The 23045-nt window shown below is 44.6% G+C and overlaps 1 protein-coding gene across 2 annotated transcripts in view; it reads right to left on the minus strand.

Annotated features, from left to right (window-relative positions):
* Window positions 1-20209, minus strand: part of SLC30A4 (solute carrier family 30 member 4) — a 288377-nt gene extending 268168 nt beyond the window's left edge. The window contains exons 1-2 of one of the 2 annotated variants that reach the window (XM_085644236.1): window positions 19658-20209; window positions 17511-17657 (exon numbers count right to left, since the gene is read on the minus strand). In XM_085644236.1, coding sequence (XP_085500362.1) covers window positions 17511-17657; window positions 19658-20033 — 523 coding nt within the window. In that variant the 5' untranslated portion in view covers window positions 20034-20209. The remainder of the gene's footprint in view (window positions 1-17510; window positions 17658-19657) is intronic. The other variant, XM_085644237.1, reaches the window with a different exon arrangement.
* Window positions 20210-23045: the final 2836 nt, after the last annotated feature.

Below are 23045 nucleotides of genomic sequence, written 5' to 3' on the forward strand. Positions count from 1 at the left end.
CAGACATAAGGTCGACCCTTCTGGGCCCAAACTACTCAGTATATATGCCCATCATATCACTATCCTTGGATGTGCCTTCTATTTCAATTATTTGATTTCTACGTGCACATTGCTGTGACTCATTATTGTTGTATTTCCCTCCCATTATTTCTATAGGCTTCATTTTACCGTATTTGCAGTGCTGATAACCTCACTCTGTTCTATGGTTTGTTTCTTTTTTCTGTTTCAATTACAGCCCTACAGCTGCATTACATCATCATGGTTACAACACTACAACTAGTTTACAGCACTGGAGTGAAAATAAAACTACAATATAGCAACTTGAGCATGCCAAGTATTACCAGACTGCTCAGGCAAATCAGCAGACTAAGCTGAAACAAGACGTTTCTATTTCTCTACAGTGAAGAGATTGGTTTACCCAGCAGCCCGCCCTACGCCCTCCTGTCACATGATGTTTGCAACGCTGTCTCCACATACCATTACACCGTAAGTCGTTTCAATGACATGCTGTAGGGGGCGTGTTCTAGTTTAGGACTCCTAAATGCCTTCAGTGAATACAGAAAGTCTTAAAGTTAGGATTTTTCTCAGTTTAGGAGTAGTACAGTTAGGACTCCTAACTTTACTACTCCTAAACTGAGCAAAATCCTAACTTTAAGACTTTCGGTATTCACATAAGGCATTTAGGAGTCCTAAAGTTAGGACTCCTAACTTCTGTGAATACTGAAATGAGTAAGTGCCTTCTGTGAATGCCAAAATGATAGTAAGTTTAGGATTTTTTCTTAATTTAGTTCTGTGAATCGGACCCTCAGTAACACCGACTTGACAGATGGACCTGCTAGTCTAAGTTTAAACTTTGCTCTTATTAAAAGTGGCTTTGTCCTTCAGAAGTACTTGGAGCGCTCGTTACTTTCAGTGGCTTCCAAGCAGGAACAGAGGTGTTACAAACTTTCCATTTCAATGCTTGTGAGTCACGAGAGAAAACACTGCACTGGTGGAGGGCAGAACAAGATCCTGGTGACTGTTCCTTTACAGTTCGTTCTACAGCTCAATAAATAATGAATTTATTATACATGCAAACATTGTGAACAAACTGCTTGAATGATGCAAATTATGTGTTGAGTTAAACACACGTCTGAGTTAAGTAGAAGTACATTGAGGATGTTGCCCCTTTGATTTCTGGGAGATTAAAGGTCACTAAAGTGACGTAACTGTTTTATTCAACTTGTGATAAACGGTCACTGATTGTGTCACGTAGAACATTAAAATATAATACATAAGCACACTGAAAACATAAAGATGTCAAACATAAGCAATCTGAAAACTTGACTGCTATGGAGGTGTACAGTCCGAGCACCTATGGGAGTAGCTCCCAAACCAAAGGGTTGTGGATGAGTGGCAGCAAGGGTGTGAGAGGGGGAGATGAAACAACAGCTTTAAAAGTAATTAAACAAGTTAATTTCTCAAAAAAAATATCCTTGAGATTAACAAGATAGGAAAAAGTTAAAGGATGGGGTTCGAGAAATGTTAAATTAATTCACACAATGTATAGCATTTTTTTTCTTTTTGTTATAAGGCACACGATTTTCAAGGACTATTTATATAAGAGACCGTACCATTTACAGCAGATTTTTTCTCCCAAACAAGCACTGCAGCCAGCAAGTCTGAGACAGCTAAACAAATGGTTCTTCTGGTTGTATTTTAATTCGAACTTGAAAGCTATCCCAAATGCAACCTTACTAATATAAAAGGAAGTTCGGGTGGAAATAGTGTCTGAAAAATGTTTTGCCCATTTGTTGTGTACAAGTAATGACTAAAGTTTAGTTTCAATCGCTTTTATAAAAAAATTTCAAAAAGAGGCAGAGATAAAAGTCAACCAACATAACTGTCTGCTGATGCCACCACTTAACAAGTAGTGCAAGCCACTCCCCATCCCCGCCTAGGGGCCACCTCCATCCATAAGGGGACAATCATTAATCATCAGTATTCCGAGGGCACAGGGGGAGCAATGAAGGACGAGCAGACACAGAGCTTGCATCGTTTGGGTACAGGTTCGGCCTCTAATGTCCCAAGTTTAAATAGGAGATAACTTGGCACCATTATCAGAGAAAGAGGGAGGATTTATCAGCATCGTAGGCCATCTTCTCATGCACCAAGAGATACCAAACATTATGGAACCAAAGATCATTGGTTAGCATAACAGAATTCTCCCATAAGAAAAGGATGCAGTGTTAAGCCACCGACCGATGGTGAGAGAACCACTTACTAGCTGTCGAGTATAGTGAATATAAACACTCCTATGACCTGTGAAGCAGAGCCAGGTTGGGAAGTTTTTCAATCTCTTCATCGTGGATGTGAGAGATGGCAAGAAATACTTTATCCCAGAAATCCCTAAGGGGCAAAACCACAGAATGTGTAAGAGGGTGCCTGGGGACCAGTAGCACTGCCCAGCAAGCATTAGAGCAAGTAAGATGAATTACATAAAGCCAGGATGGGGTAAGGTTCCAGCGAAATAGTTTATACAGGATCTGCCTTCCTTAAGCATGAAATGCAAAGTTATTGGTGCAGCGGAAAATCTAGTGCCATAGTTTGGGGTCCAGTGAGATGTCGAGATCTTTTCCCCTGTTGCGTTTGGAAGGACGCTTTGCATGTGGGTGAGATGGTCATGGTGGAGCCAGCCTTGTGAGGCTGTACAACCCAATGCCCGATTTCAAAGTAGTGAAAGGGTTCAGACTCGGGGATCCCATAGTCGTGCTTGATATCCTCTAAGGACTTCAGTGCACCATCTGCATAGAAATCCCAAATATGGAAACTCCAGACTAAAAAGTCGCAAGTGGACAGGTCAGTTGTGAAGTCTGTATTTAATACAATGGGCACGAGTGGGGAGGGGAAAGAAGTGGGGCCTTATTTGCAGGCAAGGGAGTCCTCCACAGCAAGCATAGCCCATGTAATGGGGGGGTGAGGGGGAGATGGACAACAGCCAACATTGGAAACTTTTGGGACTCATGGTACTTCAATGGTGTCAAGTAGCCACATTTTGGACAATATAACAACACCGCTTATCCATTTTTCTACACAACCATTCAATCGAGTAGCGTAATTATGAGGTTTGATAGTATAGACTGAGATTTGGAACCTCACCAACCTACCCTACCTGGTATCCTGCATGCATATCTTTGCAGCAAGCCGTGATCGGCCATATGCAATTCATACAAATCGCATGTAGGCGGGAGAGGACTTCTTTCCTAAGAGTAAGGGGCATGGCTTGGAATAAATACAGAATTTGAGGCCGCAGGGTCATTTTGAGTGTAGCTATACACCCCACCCAAAAAAGATTCCTCCCAGCCGCTAATGAAGATTTGGCCTCACACGCAAGAGATCAGTTAGTTGCTGCGTATGTTTGAAGGTACCCAAATACCAATCTGAGTCAGTGGACCAGCGAAATGGTGTAACAAGAGTTTAGTATGTCAGATGAAGCATGGCCTCCGACTAGGACCAGACCCTCCAATTCAGCCATAATTATTCAGAAGCCTGCCTCTTCTCAAAACTCCTTCAACGGAGAGGTAAGGGCAGAAGGGATTTTCAGGACTCTCAGAGGGTAGGAAGGAGGTTATCCTGTATTTGTGGGTGATGTCTACCCTTTTGAAAGAGGGGTTCTAGGAAAAGGTCAGACAGGAGGGGGGGCAAGGGACAACCTTGTCATGGGTCCCTATGTATAGATATAGGGTCTGAAGCATGGTCAAGAACTCTGATCTTAGCTATGAGGGCATGGAGGGGTGTATAAACAGCAGAAAATCAACCATGAAATAGGGCAACCAGGCCAAACTTCTGCCAGACTTCAAAGAATATTCCCCATTCTACCTTATCAAACACTTTCAGAATCAGGGGATGAACGAATCGCAGCTCTACCCTTTTTTCTGGCTAGATCAATCAAGTGCAGGACTGGTTTGGTTTCGTCACTGGTAGCCCTGTGAAGGTCACAAGCGTGTTGACTGGAATGGATCAAGTCAGGAAGGAGTCCGTCCAATCTATAGGACAGTAGCTTAACTAAAAGCTTGAGGTCCAAATTAAGCAAGGAGACTGGGTGATTGGAAAGGCAAAACATCAGATTATTGCCTGGTTTAGGGATTAAAACAAGAGTCTTGCTATGGGTGGCACCCTTGGTAGTAGTTAAGTTGTTAAAAGGAGTGGTTAGGATGGAAAGAAGTTGAGTAACAAATCTCTTGTAGAACTGTGTGGTAAACAGATCTGGTTCACATATCATTCAAGGTTAGATATTCTGTGAACCTCAACCCCGGATCACTGGATAACGGAGGAGGCAGACGTTCAACCACCAGGCGCACCAGGGTGGGGGAGGATCCCATTAAAAAGCAATAGCTAATGAGCCATGATCTGAATTTGTCGTGGGGGGCTGGCCAGCCTCCAAAAGAGAGTGATCAAGTATATGACTAAAGTTTGACCCAGCAGCAAAACCTTCCTCACCTAGAGATGCATACAGTCTGAAAAAAACACTTTTGAAGCATGATAAACAAACAGGCTTTCTTGCATTGTGCTGCAACCACCCAACATGTTCACATTGAGAAGGTACCTGGATGATATCTTGGTGCCACCTAAATTAAATCACCTAATACAAGAATGATTTTAAGCTATTCTTAAAGACAATCAGAGGTGCAGTTTCACTAAACGCATGAAGCCGAAATATAGAGGGACTGGATCCTTTAACCCCTGCAGGGCTCGAAAAGTCATAAAACTTTTACTAGACCTGCAGGTCTAGTAACTTGAATAATCTACTCGACCTAATTGTAATGTACTCGAGCCATTATCTGGTTTCAAAGTGATTGTCACACAGTTCACTTTACAAAATCCTATAACTTCAGGAACAGAAAGAAAAGTAAATGTAGGAAGACAAACTGACTTTTGACCTCGGTTTCAGAAAGCCAAACAAATGTGAAAAGATCTCACCAGAAAGGGAGAGTTCGCCCTAAAAATAGCTAGTCCTGATTAAATCTGACTCGCCATAGCGAGTGAATTTTTCAAGCCCTGGTGTTAAGCTTAAAGAAGTTGGTCAGAGCTCCTTAATCTTATGGTAGGCTAATAGTAATTTTGATCTTTGGATATTTGTTGCTATATTTTTGGCATATTTAAACACAATACAGCCAATAAGAATAAACAAGCCTGTACAAAGGTGGTATTCATCAATACATTCATTAGAATAAAATGCTGAAATTATTTGTTCTTACATTGATAACAATGGAGTGCACAAAGAGAGGTGATCGCACAGTATAGCTAACATGATATAGTGACGTGTACATGCAGAGTAAAAATACAAAAGAATTTAAAGGGCAGGTATATTCCTACAAGTCTAATTTGGCTATAGTCATTGGCGTTTCGACCTCAATGTGGATACTGAGCTCAATATCTGGAAGCAAATACAACAGCAGACCAAGCGATCGGAAAAGTCGGTTAATTTGTGGGAGCCCAACAATACGAAAATCTAATGAATAGCTGAAAAAGTCTCTCAAGATGATTTGGAAAATGTTGAAGCTGGTATGACTGCCATGGGAGGCGTGCCATCAGTAATTGGTGCCAAGGCAGGGGCTCCATGAAGACCCCAACCAGGTTTAGACTACAACCAAGTATTGAACAGTGGGGAGAGAAATGAATTGCTCCCGATACCTTGGAGCTATCAAGAGAGACAACTGGGGAATAATAGTTCTTAGGAAGGTTATTTGGTGATAGCAGTTGGCAGAAACTGACCACATTTTTATTTTTACCTCACAGTGCACTTGATTGCAAACCTATGGAGGTGAAATCATGTGCCCAGGCTATAAATTGCACTGGTTTGTAGTTCAGGGTCGGTTAAATTGGCTGCATATGTTTACATATGCCAAAAATATAGCCACAAAGATCAAAATTACTATTAGCCTACCATAAGATTAAGGAGCTTGGATCAAATTCTTATGGTGGTTACATTAGTAAAGCTTATTAACAGCAGGGGCTAAAGGATCCAGTCTCTCTAATTTTTACATCTGCATGTAGGTAAAGACCCAAGTTTTTCACCTGGTTTAGGAATGAGATTTTAGATTAGAATGATTCCCCAAAGAGAATGAGCTTTGGCCCACATCCATGTTCCCTACGAGTACGAGGATACCGGACATGTTGAGGGTTTTCAATGGTTTTGAAAAGGGAGGTACCCACTAGATACCAGAAAATGTATCTGATTGGGAGGAGCTTTGAAGCAAGAGGTGGCTGCAGTATTTGTACCTGGAGCTGCCTTTACCCAGGAAATCTTACCAACCCTGAGATTTCTGAGAACTAGGGCCCACCGGAATACAGGTGACGAGGATTGTGTGAATTCCATGCTTTATTACCCAAAACACCCTGAAAATGTCAAATTATGGGGGGGGATGGAAGGAGAAATCAGTTTGTTCACCTTACTGTGATTGAAAATGCCAGAACTTAGGGCAAATGACAAAAGTCCTACCATCCAATAATTTCACACTTATACCGATAGAAATAGTATCTTAGATGCATGGGTGTGCCTATTCTACAGGACAAGCATAGACCAAAAACTGCACCACATGAAGACCAAATTGACACTACATAGGCCCACTCGCACTGCCTTTATCAGCAGAAGTGTGGAAGGGATAGGAGGTGTGGGCTTTGCTATACCCACAAAAATCCCAGGATATTCGGTCACAGAAATCTGAGTAAATTCTATTGTTTAAACCAAAGTATGATTTTTGCAGGGCACTCTCGGTAAAAAAAAAGTGGTGGCTTCTACCATCCTTATTTCACCAGGTGTCTATTTTTCAGAAACTCCAAGCCGAACGTCATCCATAAAAATCAATCTGATTCCAGGCTTCTTTCGAGTGGTTTCCACAGTAGCTTTTATTGGCCTTTCTTGGGCAACAAGCCCACTCACACTCAAGGGGTACTGTTGTAATCGGGAGGAGTATAGGGAGATAAGATGGTACAACAATTGCTGTGATCTAATAAGTATCTCTATTCCTTTTTGCCTTATAATTTTGAACAAATAATTCCTCAGATCCACCAGACGTTATGGATGATTTGGAATTTGGAAAGGCATAAATACAGTTTCATGCGTACGTTTCAATTGTCCCCCACCTCCTAGTCCATATATTTTTCAATATCAAGTGATGCATGGTCAGTACAAAGTTAAAAAAACGGAGTTAAAAAAAACACTGCAAATACAGCGCACCTGTATGCTCTGTGTGTTGTCAGTTTTGAACAAACTACAAACATCATACATCTCTAGGATTAAAAATTCTGAGGGACGTAATGGTATATTATTTTTGTGGATCTGGCTTCTGTACAAAAAATTAACAGGTGAAAACCTTGATAACCAACTCTTTCCTCCCACTTGCATGGACAACGATTAATTTAATTGGGAACTCCTTTGGCAATTTACATTAATCCCACTTGCTGAATTCATAGGTGTCTACTTTTACAGCACCCTATAGTTTTCAGTGATATTCCCCAGGCTTCACACTCATACCATCCACAAATTAACACCAACTTCAGCTTTGAGGGTGTCAAAGCAAAGTAGGACATCGTCAATATCTTAAGTGTGTCCGAGGGTGTGGCCAAAATGGCAGAAGGATAAAAGACGCCTTTCCTCGTCTCTCCGTCCCAACCGCCGGCCCAAACCGCTCACAGAGCTACTAATGCCCAGCAGATAGACCATGGAAATCCATGAGGAGCTACGGGTGGTGGTACCCCCCTTGGTCAGTGAGGGAGGTTGCCGCACCCGTTTGAAGAACCAGCGTGAGCCTCAGTATCGGGAGCGCCCGAGAGCAGCAAGACGGTAGCCGCTCCCTAGCTCTGAAGACGCGGATCCTTACAAAGAGCAACTGAGAAAAGGTTGCGTGGACCTAGGCAGCTGCCTGGCAGCTTCGTGGGACAGTGGAGAAAGTTCCTACTGCAGCCAAGGTGAGCCCAGCTGTGTGTGGCGTGGCTGAGCTTGCCAGGCCCTTCGATGGCCAAGCAATGGGGCCTACATGTTGTCCTCCACCACCTTGAGCCTGATCCCAGTGGCCTCCCAGCTTGACGTGCGCGGCACTAGTAGAGCTGACCAGAACCAATAAGGAAGAGGAAGCTAGAGATTCCGTCGGGGATCAGCTGGCATTTGACGGCATTTGACGGCCCCGTGGAGCCCTGGTGAGTACAGTCTCCTGCCTTCCAGACGTATCCTGGGCCTCAACAACATTAGCCTGGGTACACTCCTCTTAAAACTGTGCAGAAGGAGGCCCAAACCCACTTAATAAGGAAATCAGAATGCCTGGCTTGGCACCCAGCTATGCTCATTAGACAGGCACAGTATAAGCGGGGGTTGCTCAGAGTGTGGAACTTCCGAAATAAGGGCTTGGGCCGCCAAGTTCACATTGTTAAATAACCAAGCTGATCCAGCGCCCTGGGGATTTGCGGGTGAGGCCTGACCCTGCCTGCTGGGACTGTTGCACTTAGGCATAAAAAGAGTCTGACGGGTGGACACTGCCTGGACCAATGCAGGTAGAGCTTCCTGGGGGTTCTGCAGCTGGTGATAGGGGCCCTTTGGAGATACCAAGCCACTTCAGACCCTGAACTGATCTGCAGAGAGGCTGCCCCGGGACTCTCGCCAGCAACATGACCAGCTTCACAATACTGCTGATACACCCTGCGCTGCACCCCTGATTCCAGCTACTGTGGTGCACTGAGCTTTCTTCAGGGATTACTCGCTGTCCCACAAGGCCCCGGGTTGCAAAGGGTGCAGAGCTGGTTGTGGGCATTTGGGTTCAGTTGGTAAGACCCCGATTTTGGAAGGGGTTTGCTCGTTGCCTTCACCCATCTCGCCCCCGGCTCTTTGGTGTGCATGACTGACTAGCTGTGTTCTCCCACATTATTTATACCTGTGCCCACACAACGCCCTAATATAAGAGGCCAGAGGACGCGGAGTTCAGAGTCTCATGGCAACAGCCTGGGTGAAAAAAGGAATGTGACCTGAAAGATATGTTAACCAAACCTCCCGGCACCTTGGCGGGAGATCATCCAGCGAAGCCAACCCAGGGCCACCTCCAAGAAAACGACAAAATGGTGGAACTTGTGACTCACTCGTTCCTCAAAGCCCTTTTCACCTCCTTGCGAGGTGACCTGCAGGCCGTCAAACAAGATCTCTCAAGTGATAGCAAAGTGATCCAGCGGGACCTGGATATGGTGAGAGAATGAGTCGCAACTCTCGAAGACCATGAAAATAACTGCAAAAAAAAAAAAAGAAGAACTGGAACATCTGCAACAAGAAATCATGCATCTAAGAGAACAGCAGACTGACTTACAGGCCCACGCTGAAGATCTGAAAAATTGATCGCGACGGAACAATATCCGCATCAAAAGTGTGCCATTGAAAGCGGAAGGACAAGACCTTGTTCTTTATGTTAAAGATCTTTCTCTCTATTCTGGAAGCTCCACCAGACTTTAAGATTAAAATTGACCACGCACACAGAGAGGGCCTTCCGAGAGTGAAACTGGATCCCCCGGCCAACATCTTAGTTTGTGTTCATGATTTTCAGATAAAAGATAACATTTTGCGCAAGGCCCGCGAAAAACATTGAACGCAATTTAAGGGACATCATACACCGATTCTCTAACAGGATTTAGCGGCAATTACGTTACCGAAATGGCGTGACTTTCGCCCAGCCACCTCTCATTTACGAAACATAGGAATTACCTACTCTTGGGGACACCCATTCCGGCTCATTTTTCAAATAGATAGTAAGCTCCACCAGCTGAGATCACTGAAGGAAACCTACCGGATCTTGGTCATTGACGCCTCCACTATCACAGAAGAATAAGTGAACTCCCAGAATTGCCCGAACCGCCAACGTCCACAATGACAACAACGCACAAAACCTGCTAAAGACATGCTGATTCAGCAACTATTGCTTTTGGAGCAACAAGCTGAACTGGAGTCATTGCCAGGGGAGCTGACCAATGCAGAGGTTCCTTGATATTACTAGGTATACCATATTGACATCTAACATGGAGATGGAGGAGTGGGTGGCGGGGGATGGGGACCAGAGACCAGTACACTTACCCATTGTCACTGTTTTCCAAGGCAACTGTAAGTTGTCTTAACAGTATCAGACTTCATATTATGATTTATTTATTTTATTATTTGCTGTTATTCTGATTCTTTGGGGTACTCATTTTGGACAATGGCACACAATGACAAAGACACACCCTTACAGTGACTTGGTGGGAGTAGAGAGAGACACAGGATCAATAGACTCGAGACATCGTATACTAGTGCATTTCCAGCATACCGCAAGCCCATATAACCCGGACCTGTATTAGAGTCCTCATGTTAAACGTGAAGGGCCTTAACAACCCAGTCAAAAGCAGACATCTGCTTGCTCCAGGAGTCTCACCTCTTGTGTGGTAACTGGGATTGGCTCCGATCCAGAGCTTTCCCCCACCAATTGTTTTCATCAGCATCTATTAAGTCAGCAGGAGTGGCCATATTTGTAACTTAATCCGTACAGGGTAGGATACGAACCAAAGTAGCAGAACTAAAGCGCAGACTACACGCATGCAACATGACTATTGGGGACAGATCCTTTGTAGTGGGCACCATATAGTCCCCTAACAAAGGACAAGAATCCTTTCTCCGCAAAGAAGTGTCAGAAGTACTGAACACTCTGGAACGGCGTGTCCTATTGGGAGGTGAACTCAATTTAGTATTCAATAATGATATAGATAGAACTAAATAGAGGCACGACCAGACTGCGGCTCTATTTCAAGGAGGTGCTCAGTAGTATCTCCGGAGGGAACTTCCTCCACATGCACTAGAATACACCTTATTTTCTCATGCTCATAAACCGTAGGCACAACTTGATTACTTTTGAGGACGAAAGATATACATGCCTTGACCACTGTATCTGAAATTGAGCCTTCTGCTCTAGCAGTATCTTTCACTATCGCGCTCCCCACAATGGAGTGTCCCACACAGACTTGGAGATCACAGGAAACCCTCCTATACAGCCCAGATGGTGGTTACACAGGTTACCTGAGCCATAAGCAACTTTCTAGAACTAAATGACATATCTGACATTTCCATTGCCACACTATGGGAGACCATGAAAATGGTCATAAGGGGTGAACTGATAGCTATCTCTGCTGCGGATAAGGTTTGTAAAGAAAAGAGATATAGTTTATCCAACCATGTAAAAGAATTAAAATGCTTTCACCACCGCACCGGGGCGCAGATAATTTGTCACCAATTAAGGTCAGATAACTCCCAGTTAGCCGTCATAGATATAGATAGGGCCGAGTATGCACCAATTAGATTACGGCATTCTTTTTACATAAGGGGGTACAGGTGCGGACACCTCCTGGCCAATAAACTGAGGGTCCACTAGATGACAAATCCATAGCTTCTGCATTCAGAGATTTCTACACAGAACTCTATACAAGATAAACCCTAGACCCGGAACACCTCGCTCCATACTTTCAAGAGGCAAAGACGACATGTCTCTCTCCGGAACAGGCAACCTCTCTGGACAGCCCTATCCATCCAGAAGAGACCATCTCTGCTATCTCCCACCAGAAGCCACCGAAATCCCCTAGACCGGACGAGTCCCCAGCTTTCTTCTACAAAACTTTCAGCCACACCTTAACCCCAATGTTAACCAGGCTGTTTAATTCATTTAAAGGTCCGGGATCCATTCCCCTTCGCTGCTGACAGTAGCCATAGTGGTTATCCCTAAACCTGGAAAGCACAAGCAACAGTAAAGTTAATATTGACCATTATCCTTATTAAACATAGACATAAAACTCTTCACTAGTATACTCGCCACTATATTGGGCCCTCACATGCCGCACATTGTTGACCCAGGTCAAGCAGGGTTTATTCCCCAACAACAACAATGCAGCAATAATACTAAATGCATTCTGCACCTCATTGCTAAAGCTAAATGGTTGAATAAGGAAACTATGTTACTAATGATGGATGCCGAGAAGGCCTTTGATCGATGTACTCTGGTCGTATCTAGAAGCTACTTTGTCCCACTTTGGATTTGGAGCGAGATTCCGAGCGTGGGTGCTAAGCAGTTATAGCCACCCTAGCACAACTGTTAGCGTGAACGGCCAAAAATCGGCACCCTTTTCCATCAGCAGAGGCACATTTGGCAGAGGCGCCCTTTGTCGCCCCTGTTTGCGCTCCATATGGATCCTTTAGCTCAGCGGGTGCAACGTAATCCAGACATCGCCAGAGTCACTTTGGGAGGACGTGGGTGGGACAACACACCATCAATTTATATGCCGATTATGTGTTTGTGTCTTTAGGTAACCCTAGCAAAGCCCTCCTAGCTTTTCTAGCTGAACTGAATACCTTCGGCCAAGCTTTAGGATTTCGGGTCAACTTCAACAAATCTCAGACTCTTAATTTATCAATGTCTCCGGCGTCGGTGGCTCAACTCAAAGCACAATGGGGACATACATCATTTCCTTACCTGGGAATCCAACTAGCCCCTTCGGTCTAAACAACCTCTACAATAAGTTATAACTTCCAACTTCGGCAACTTAGCAACGACTTGTCCTACTGGAAACACTACGGACTCTCATGGTTCGGTCGAATAACCGCCCTTAAAATGAACGTCTTACCTAGGACCTTGTGTCTTTTTCAAACCCTCCCTATGACAACCCCCAAAGGAATGATACAATCCAGCAGAAATAACTGCATCAATTTTTCTGGACAGGCAGTAGACCATGAATACGGAAGTATAGAACTACCAACCCCCTGACGAAGGAGGCTTGGGCTTAGTGGACGAGGGATGAATCGGAGACACTGATTATTTCAGGGCAGTCTCAGTGGTCACACGTATGGAGGGTCCCCTCCTTGAAGAGAACACACCGACCAAAGAGTCTTGCTCCTGTCACTAGGCGACTATGGAGGTCCAGGATCGTGTTGGGGTCCGACGAGGCCTTAAAGCATTTCCCTCACTATTGACAATACTTTTCGACAACCCTCATTTCTACCTGGGCGAGGACACTGGGGCATTTAAACAATGGCGACGGACGAGGTGTTGCTCGGCTTGCTATATGTTCGATGAAAAAGATGTGACACTGTTTGCTCAGTTACACTCTCACTACACACTTCCGGAGGCAGAAAGAATGCATTACATGCAAATATACCACTGGCTCATGCACCCGCTCTATGAGAAAAGGCTAGTAACCAAAACCTCCGCTAAGCGGCTTATTACTACCCTGTAATCCCTCCTACACCAGCCCTGTCGATCCCTGCCAAATGCAAGCCAGAAAAGGTAAGAGACAGAACTAGGTCGGCAATCGACCCCGAAGGAATGGGGAAAAATTTACTACAGAGCGCAACATAAAGCGCGCAACACCGCTAGCATAAAAACGGCCACTTAAATAGCAACCTACAGTAACCTTACACCAGTGGGTTTACATAAATAGCCATCTACTGTTAATTTACAGCAGAGCACTTACATAAAGGCAACCGGGAGCGAAGTACAGATTGCTGGAGGGGGTGCGGCTCACACAGCACACTATTACATCTACTATGGCACTGGCACAAAATATTGGGGTATTGATCCCAAATACTGGATGACATAGGTCTACATTTAGACAGACAACTCCCAGATTCCACACTTACACAATCCTCAGGCTAACCAAGCCCCTCACCGTTCCATTAAAATCCAGACAGGGAAAACAAATGGGAATCACTCTAGGAGCTGCACTGCAGAACAATGTTACTCACTGGGGAACGAGTCGCATACCCACATACCAGGGATGGGTCCACCACCTATAGCACATACTGGGCATGAAAAGATTCTCACTCTCCCTCCAAAGTGCCTTATTCGGAGAGCTCTGGCACAAATACCCTACCATCCTCTTGAAGTAATTTTGGGTGCTTACCTGCCCCAAATACCTAAGCAAACTATGTCTAACTGAAAATACCCCCTCAGTCCTAACAACAGATTAGTCAAACAGTGCCATGTTCCCCTCTGTCGCAACTATCATCATGTCCTCTACTGAGTACAACTGGGGTTGGGTAAGGTAGAGGGGGCGGGGGCTGTTGGGAGGGGATTGTTTGTTCTTTCCTAATGCCGAAGGCAATCAACACGCCTTGTGATGTGCGCTGTGACACTCTTGTGTTGCTATATCCAACATGTGAAAATAAATTAAGAGATTTGAACCATAAAGGTGTCTGGAGGAGACTGTTTTAGAACCCATGCCAGCACGTGGCCAGATAGAGATTGAGTGGCTGTCAATGAGCATAGGATAGCTTGTAATTGTTTGGGGTGGTCTACTGAGCTTAGTTTCCTTTTCCTCTTCAAGTGGGGATTGTGTGTGCTGTTCTTGGGAGCAGCAGACAATGTAGACCTTTGACTGGTCAATCCTTTTCCAAATTTGATACTTTCCCTATTCAGTGTTCCTAATGGTCAAACCAATACAGGTTAATCAACAAAAGCACTTCAACCAACAGGACAACCATTCCAGCAGTGCCAGGATGCCACTCCTAATTGTTTATATGAATGCCTTTACTTTAATTGCCCAAAAAGAGGTCTCGATCCTACTTACATATCTCACATTTTAGTTACCAGCAGGGGCTGCTCCTCTGCAGGAGCGCTGCCCCACTGCCTTGAAGCAGGGGGAAAAAATAATATGATAATACGTAATGTTATTATCATTTTATTTTGTCCTCCTGCTGCGGCAGCTTTGCGTGAGGGGCGAGGCTGAGGAGCAGGGGAGGAGAGGTAGGACCCTCTTAAGTGCGCAATGACTGTTTGGTCAGCCCTCTCGGGACGCCCAAAAACAGTCATGCACACTTTCCCTGCTATCCATGAAGGTTGCATTACAGCCTGCATGGAGAACATGCCAAGGCCCCCAGTCCCTGGCTGAGCGCCGAACCACGGCGCTCAGACCACTCATAACGCTGCACTGCAGCGTTGTGATTGGTCAGGGGAGCCCGGCTGTTTCTTGGAGTCTGGAGAGGAGCGGAGACGCAGGACCTAGCGGCAAGGTAAGTGTCTTTTTTTTTAACAATCTGCCCTGTCACCCACCCCTCGCTGCTCCCCACTCACCCTGCCCGCCACCCGCGAGCCATGCCGGCCGTCACTGGTTACCAGATGATGTCTGTTACTTAGATTCCGACATGGTTAATGCAGATTTTACATCAGGGGTGTTAAACTCCCTCCCCACCCCCACCCCGAAAATAAAAATAAAAAAATTACAAAGGGACGGGGGTAATGTCCGCGTTAAAATCCCCATTTTAAAAAAAACCTTGTCTTGATCCTCCCTTATGCCACCAAGACTGCCGAAACAGCCTTCCTGGAGTCGTTGGCCACTGTAGATTCCCAGTACAGCATTTTCAGTAAGTTCCTGTACGGAAAACGGGTAGTGGCAGGGCGATCCCAGAGATCTGACAACCCAAGGAGATGGAGAGACTCTTTGATGTTCAAAAGCCACAGAACTTTATGAAATTGGTTCGCTTCCATTACATCCTGGAGGGCTGTGACGTAATGGGCAGGTTCTGGGGGTGGTCCACAGCTGCCTCTTGTATAGCAACAGGGTGTAACCTAGTTTTGCCAGTGAGACTTTTTACTCATTTCCTGGGATGGCGGGTACAAAGAGGTGCTGGAAGGAGGAAAGCAAGGTTGCGTTGGAATTAGTTTTCAGAGCTAATTAAAAACTCAGTGTTAGAGAAACCCCACAACTCCGCCTCATAAAGAACCAAACCCAAAGCTGCTCCAGAATGCAGGTCTTGGTAGATCGATGCAGTTACATAAAACACATTCTCTTGTGGGACTATAGCATTTGAAAAGCACAGAGTTGTGAATTGTACCCATAACAGCGATTTTCAGACCACAGATACATGGTTGAGTTAGTTTACGTTAAAGCTTCCAATGGGAACTTTGGGGCATATTTACAAGCCAGGCGATAAAATTATCGCCGCTTTAGCGGCAGAAAACTGCCGCTAAAACGGCGATAATGGGCTTGATAATATGCTCTATGGAATTCCAATTGAAGCACATGTTAGATGTGAAGGACATCTAACCTGGGCTTCAATTGGAATTCCATAGAGCACATTATCAAGCCCATTATCGCCGTTTTAGCTGCAGTTTTCTGCCGCTAAAGCGGCGATAATTTTATCGCCTGGCTTGTAAATATGCCCCTTTGTTTTTCCATCGTCAGTTATTTCTTGACCTGTATCTTAAGGAGACATTTTATATTGCACTCGTTTTCTTGAGAGGATCAAAAACAAAACAAGTTCCACAGAATAGTATATATGAAATACTGGGATCATCTGCCTTAGCTTTATTAGGTAGTTCAATTATGTGCCAGTAGTGTTTCTCCAACTGAGACAGGGAGGCTACATTACAGAGAACTTTGAATCGTTTAGAGAGCTCCACAAAGCTAAACATTGGGCACTCATTGTTTCACTTCCCATCAGTAAAAGCTCTGTTTCTGCTCTACTGAAACCAGTAAACTTGCCCTCCTCCAAGCATTTTGTATGATGGATATTGGTGTAATTTGCTTATGCTTGGAACTTCAGTTGGTATGTTCAACGTATGCTGTAAAGTGCACCATGCCTTCAGCAGTCACATTTGCGAATAAATGTCAACATGTTAAAACCAGACACCTAGGTCAAAAGAAAACATTCTAAACAAACAGGGGGTGTTATTACTATGTCAGGTCTCTAATGGGCGCACTGGGGATCACGTAAGTAAATGGGCCTGAGTAAATCTGTAACGGTGCCACAGAAGAGGGAAAAATACCCCTTGGACAACACGGCCGGTCACCCACACGACGGATGGAAGCTCTTGTTCTCGGGATGTACTCGTCCTAGATAGAAGTGGCAATTACGGACTGTATTTGAAGAAGCCATAAGTTCGAGTGGACACACACGACTTGTATTCCCTTCTAAGACCTACCGGGTCGGAATTATCACCGGTTCTAAGGTCCGACACACCTGCGACACGCATTGAAGCCCTGAAGAAGTCTGGGGTTTATGCCCTTTGACGAAACACGCGTTGGCTGGTTGGATCTCCTAAACCTAACATAAACAGCGAAACCGAACATAACCCTGTTTCCTGTCGTCCATTGCCTTAACAATTGTTTTGTTCTACAAGTGTTGTTGACATTTCATGTTAATACGCATTTTTCACTCATAACGTGTGCACAATCGGTATTCTGTTTATAAAAGAAAACATTCAACTGGAGACACACAACAGTTAAAAAGAGCCTGAATCACTGAGCATAAATTCAAGACTTTCCCCTCCTGCGAAATAGTGATCATCTCACTCAGTGGCATTCCATCCCATTCGTTAATCTTGGAGAAAAGTGAATTTAAAATACAGGCAGAGCAAACAATAACAGGGCTAACCTGGGAATAATGCATGCTACAAATACAGTTTAACACAAACGATTTTTGCAATAAACATAAATTTATAAATGATATGCTGTGTAGATTGTCAAAATTAGCTTTAGCATACCTAAGCGATGAAAGCCAAAGGTGAATCTTTTGTTCGGAGATTTTTTCGATAACCACAAAGCAAGCAAAGTCAAAATAATTCCACTGAGGTCTGTCAGCATATGAAGTGCATCTGTGATAATTGCTAGACTATTAGCAGCGTAGCCACCTAAAATCAAAGTTTTAAAAGCTGTAATTTAGATTTTAATATCGAAAGATTGATGCAATGCATTTTAACAATTCCGAATACATAGAAAACAAAGTCCAGAACTACACATGTGAAACTACATTATTAGACTAGGGCTTAGCCACGCACGTCTAGCACAGTTGCAAAATTGAGAAAATCTTGTTGTTCAGTGGGATAAGTGTCATGTTTTACCCGCAGCAAGTTAATTTAGCAAATAAGATATTTAATTCCATAGTTATGAAGCAAGGCAGAAACAGGATAGCACTGTGTTATCGTGTTAGAAGTGCATATCCTTAACAGTCCGCAAAGACAAGGACTTAGGCAGTATTGGTTAGGAAGGTTTTCATCAACATGTCCTAAAGATCAAAGGTCTGACCTTGATGCAAAGTCTCTACTGAGGTTGTTCATTTGAAAACAATGGCTGTATTGAGGCGGTCCTATATTCCTTTTTGTTCAAAAGCAGGCTAGTGTTTAGGAAGGATTAAGTATGCAACAGGATAATCTTCAAAGACAAAAAAACAAAAACCCAGAAGGGTCAAAACCCCGAAGGGCCTGCATACCACCCATAAAAATAGTTATCTCAGTATATTTCTCAAATTAAACATCCATGATAAACACAATAACTGAGTAAACTCCTGCAATGTGAACAGGTATCCCCGCAATGTTATTGCTTAGCGTGACACCTTGCATAGTAGTGGTGAACCCATTTAAACCCAAAAAGTAATGGGGGAGGGGGGGTGGGAATAACACCGCACTGAACAAATTTAATGCTATATTAACATTTTCCCTGGGCCAGTTTCGGGAATGAAATCACCGAATGTCAAATAAAAACTAAATTGTTTTGGTTGATTCATAAGTATTCATTTACAGGTTTCCAAATACTGAAACTCATCTTTGATATTATGAATCTCACCTCGCTCGTCTACATAATATGGCGCAACTTTAATGTTTCTCATAACGTTGACAAAGTACAATTATTATGAATTTCAGGCCATCAGTCTACCCTTCAATAGGAGTGTTATCGAATAAACCTGTCGGCTATGAATAGTAATACTGTTTCTTGAAATCAAACAAATCTATCAGAAAAGCAGTACTATTAATGGAAGATTTACCAAATATAAATATCAGTGTCTGAAATTAAAAAGTATGGAAACATTATACACAAGACTGCTCGTATTGCGGATTAGGGTTTTTTTGACAGCACTCAAAGATTCCCATTGAAGCCCCAGTGCAGATCAGATCTACCTGACCATGCTAAAGTCTCTATTGGTACCACTACACAGTGTTCCAGGGTACTGCAGAAGGGACCAACATTCAAAATTTGCAGGCAAGTGTGTTTATGTGATCTCAAGCGAGCAACAGGTTCCCTCAATAAGTAAGAAGAGGTGCTGATGCTATCAAGCTTAAAAAAAACAGACATTGACTGGGGAATTGCGTCCTCTCCAATTACAAAACTAGATTACAGCCCCAATCACTATGCTAAGAAGTTGCTTGAATATTGCACCCAAAAGCCGAGCTGGAGGCCAACAACCCATTTCTCATCATTCAAAAGGGTCGCTAGGTCACATTTACATTTTGCTCAATGAAATCATGATCTCTGCAACACACACCCCGAAAATTGCTCCACAACCACTACTACATCCTGCAAGTTAGGAAGAAGGGAAGCTGCCCTGACGGTGAATAGCGCCAGCTCCTTATAGTATAGATTCCAGTGGGAAATAGGGAGTACAAGCACTCCCTGACTCTTGCAAAGGAATGGCCCTCGCGCTGAAAAGTGGCACTCTAGTGCCTTGTTACGACAGTCACCGCGCTCTGGCAGGAGCAGTTTCTTTCCACTGGACCAAAGCTCATCCCACCAATTACCCATCGTTATTGATTAGTGTGGAATTTAACACCTCCCCCCCCCCCCCACCACCCATAAAGGGGGTACAAAAGAGCAGCCTGCCCCGCAGACTGGCAGTGCCGGTGAAAGCGCACCTTACCCACTAGCTCCCCCACCATGAACACCAGGTAAAGCGCAGCCGCCACCAATAGTCTATTGCGGACCCGCCGCTGCTTGGACAGTTCCCGGTGTTCGGTGCATCGATCGCAGGGGGAGGGCTGAGCGCAGGCGTTCGGTAGGTCTCGGTCCAGCAAAGAGTCATCATCAGAGGAGAGAGTGCCTCCCTGCCCGGGCGCCGCCGCCACCACCACTCGTAGCTCGCTAAACCGAGGCAGGTCCTCATCGCCTGCGCCACCGGGATCCTCGCTGAAGTCATACACGTTGTTGCTGTCGCTGAGGTAGAGCGGCGCGTCCCTCTGCCTGAGCAGGGATGACTTGAAGCCGTCCCACCAGGCACTGGTAGAGCGCCGAGCCATCTTCAGGCGAACCCAGCGGCGCGCGGGGCATAAGGATCAGTGGGCGGCGCGCCTAACGAACCGCGGCCCCAGTCACGCGGCGCCTCAGGTGAGACGGTGAAATACACTTGATCCCCTCGATTTACAATGACAGCACAACAACATCGCCGAGTATCGGCTGAGATCTCAACTCTCGCGGTACTTGGGGCACTGCGAGAATTCTACTGTGGAACGTTATGAATGATTATTATCCCGTGACTACTGATAGCTGGAAGGAACTCTTCGTCCTTAAGGCTAAAGTCCAAGAACAAGGAAGACGCAACCAAAGCTATTTTGTTTCTATTCAGATATACTTTTCCGAGGAAAAACGTTGTGTGGCCATTCAGAGAAATTAGCATGATACAATAAGTACATACAAATTGATCGATTTCTTGTTTCCGTGCATTTCATAGTAAAGCCAATGTTCAGGGACGCAACTAGATCAAAACTTTGAGGAGGGTTAATTTTAGGAAGATGACAAATAGGATACGTTTCAGTAAAGAAGTTTATTTAGTCAATACATGAAAGACCCCTGACCTGGCCAAGTCCTTAGCAGCGCTGTGTTGTATCTGGTTTATGGTATTATGCATCTTTCCTGATTCTCTGCCCCTCTTGCTCAGCCAGTGTAGGTGTACTGTGTGGAATGTTGGTGTGCATGGTGATGTAATGGAATGTGAGGATGCCTGTGATGTGGAGTGTCAGTTGGAGTATGGGCTGAGCAGCAATGAGGCCAGGGGCGGCTCCTCCCTTAGGGCGGAGAAGCGTCACCCCACTGCTTTCTCGCAGTGCAAGAAGCTGAAACATAAAATGGTATTTTAGATACCATTTTATGTTTCGGTGTCTCGCGCTGCAATAAAGCAGAATGGCATGCCTGGTTGGGATGTGCGGGTCGGGGAGAAGTGTCTTGCCCAATGTTATGGGCCCTGACTGTTTGGTCAGCCCTCTGGGACCAACCAAACCAGTCATGCGCACTCTGGATTTTAATGGCCTCCTTACAGGTGCCCAGCTGGGCGCCGTCCTCACCAATCACAACGCTGCCATTTCAGCGTTGCGATTGGCTAAGGGGAGGGGAGGCCTGCTTATTGTTCCTGCCAGAGGCAGGAGAGCAGTAAAGCAGCAGGAAAACACATGCGCGGGACCCTCCAGGAGCGGAGGTAGCTCGTGACCCGGTAAGGTAAGTTTAAAAAAAAAAAAATTAAATCCCCCCCCGCACGAACCGTCACGCGACTCCCCCACCCGCGAGACAGGCGAGCTGCGACTGAATGAGGCACTCCTGATGGGCCCAACTACAGAACTTATTACAAGACCAACTTCACAACTAAGATCAATAAAACCTTCATCTATAAGCGCGGGAAGTACGGATTTCTCCTGATATGTACATTGAGGATTGAGTCCTTTATTTTTCTCGGTTGTTGGTTTCACTGCGCTGATGGAAAAATTTAATAAAAATATTTTTAAAAAAATAAATAAATAAAAATAAAACCTTCATCTATAACCTAGCCTCGGCTGCTGGATTTCCTCTCTACATCATGACATATTTTTGTCTATGATTTGGCGAAAAAACTCAGTGTGCAAGGTGTTTTATGAAGCTATCCTACAGGGAGAAACTGAAAAGACTACAAGGAAAATCTCCAAGAGAGCTTCTCGCCCGAGATATCTCTGAATACTAAGGTGCATGGTATGCCTTCAAGAAGAATGGAGAACTCTGAGGACTTTGAAGTCAAGGTTCACTATGCGCCTTAAAGAAAATTGGAGGACTCTGAGGAAATCCGTAAACCTTACGGTTGTGTAGAAATGAATCTCATGACTAAACTTGAAACTGGGTACACCAAGATGATGAACCGTGTTAACAATAGCGTGTCCCGGCAGTAAAAGTATTTCTCATTGAAATAAAAATACACTTTGCTGTGACAGTGAAAATCTTGCTTAAAGGAGATAAGCCTCTCACACAACTTGTCAATGCCATTAAAAAAAAATAGAAACCAATGTTGTCGATTTGTTGTCTGTGGAGCTGGCCATAAAATGTAAACTACGCTCCTCCGATGACTTCCAAGAATAGTGCAGGAGGACTCCGATTACTTCCAAGAATAGTGCAGGAGGACTCCGATCACTTTCAAGAATAGTTCGAGAGGAGAACAACAACAAGATGGCAGCACGTAGGCAAAATACGTCCCGGGTGGATCCGGGCACGTACATGCTGCAAAAAGTGCTGCACTCCTGCAAACAATGAGAGAACGACGCCAACTGCACCGCCGCACCTTCACACATCTTCACGCGACCCTTTGGCAAAGGTAAGGGAGCGCAAGCCTCCAACCTCACGTGGCCCTTTCAAATTCCGCACACCAGCAACGGCACAACAGGTCGGCCAAAAACAATGCTGTATCTTGGCAAATAAAAAGGGGCGAATAACAAACCTAAAAATTTTCCAGCGGTGTAAAACCTCAATTTGGAACAGTGAAAGCAAGGTTTAGGACATGGGTTGACCCTCACCCGGTTCCTGATGTCATTAATAAAGTTGATGCCACTGCAGTTCTCCTCCACTAATAAACGCACACTGACTACTTCACATAGGCAGCTGATAATTAAACGTGAGCACGAACAGATAGCTTGACTGCCAAAAGAGTCACCCATGTGGACGCCTGTACTAAACCCAGGAGTGAAGGCTGTTATTGTAGAGCTCTTTTGATTTCTCCTGGCATGTATTGTAGAATGCTTTGATTTTTCTTTAGTATTATTCTTTTTCATGTAGTCATCAGGTGATGTTATACTAGATCACAGTGTCTTTTCTGTTGGTTTGCAAGTTTCCCATGCGTGGGAGTTATTGATGTGATGTTGCTATGTTAAAGGTATAATGTTATTGTGTGTATTCCTACTTGTGCACAAGGGTCTTGTGCCTGTAATGTGCACTTATTTATTGTCACGTAGGTTTTATTTTTTTGATTTGATGATACACTATTGGGGTGTAGTTCACCCATTCTTTTCCTTTACTGCTTG

This window comes from Triturus cristatus, chromosome 3_1 (genome assembly GCF_964204655.1).
Source record: "Triturus cristatus chromosome 3_1, aTriCri1.1, whole genome shotgun sequence".
Taxonomy (NCBI): domain Eukaryota; kingdom Metazoa; phylum Chordata; class Amphibia; order Caudata; family Salamandridae; genus Triturus; species Triturus cristatus.